General features: G+C 60.2%; 1 protein-coding gene across 1 annotated transcript in view; it reads left to right on the top strand.

Annotated features, from left to right (window-relative positions):
* Positions 1 to 217: 217 nt before the first annotated feature.
* SEMA6B (semaphorin 6B) overlaps positions 218 to 739 on the top strand; it is an 11,231-nt gene continuing 10,709 nt past the window's right edge. The window contains exons 1-2 of the mRNA XM_004714258.2: positions 218 to 449; positions 608 to 731. Coding sequence (XP_004714315.1) covers positions 329 to 449; positions 608 to 731 — 245 coding nt within the window. The 5' untranslated portion in view covers positions 218 to 328. The remainder of the gene's footprint in view (positions 450 to 607; positions 732 to 739) is intronic.

Genomic DNA, 739 nt, shown 5'->3' with positions numbered 1-739 from the left:
ATTACCAAAATCTGCCAGGATTTTGTAAGATTTGATTCCTTAAATACAGCTTGAACGTTAACTTAAGGAGGGAAAGAAGCCCTCAGATGTTTGACTTTTAGGGTCCTTGTTCTGGTCCTTCAATGACCAAACAGTTATTTTAAAGGCGGTTCTTAACCCTTGTTACTATTGTAATTTTGTATTGTTACTGCAAGTGGAAGGGCTTCAGGTCCCGGCCACCGCGGATCGCGCGCCGTCTACCGGCGGCAGGCGGGACTGCAGGGTGCGCCTCTCACCTTCGGCCGGTCGGCTCGCTGCAGGTGTCCCCTCTCGCCGTCCCGCCCTCGCCATGCGGACCTCGCGAGCGCCCCCTCCCCGCCCGGCCCTGCTGCTCCTGCTGCTGCTACTGGAGGGCTCCCATTGCCTCTTCCCCGAGGAGCCGCCGCCGCTGAGCGTAGCACCCCGTGACTGTGAGTGGGGCAGGTGGGGAGGGACTCTCATGGGAGCGTCTTGGCCCCCACTTGGGTCCCCACTATCCCCCTGGGCAGCCCCCAGTCAAGGCATGATCTAAGGTCACCCACGTGAGGACACTCCCCTTCACCTTGTCCTGGCTCTCCCCGTCTCGCAGACCTGAGCCACTACCCCGTGTTCGTGGGCCGCGGGCCTGGGCGCCCGAATCCCGCAGAGACCCAGGAGGCCCTGAACATCCAGCGCATCCTGCGAGTCAACAGAACACTCTTCATTGGGGACAGGTATGGTC

Source organism: Echinops telfairi, unplaced genomic scaffold (assembly GCF_000313985.2).
Source record: "Echinops telfairi isolate 266 unplaced genomic scaffold, ASM31398v2 ScPeMD7_7459;HRSCAF=8497, whole genome shotgun sequence".
NCBI classification, from domain to species: Eukaryota; Metazoa; Chordata; class Mammalia; order Afrosoricida; family Tenrecidae; genus Echinops; species Echinops telfairi.
Note: the sequence above shows the minus strand (reverse complement) of the source record. Positions and strands in the feature narration are given on the sequence as shown.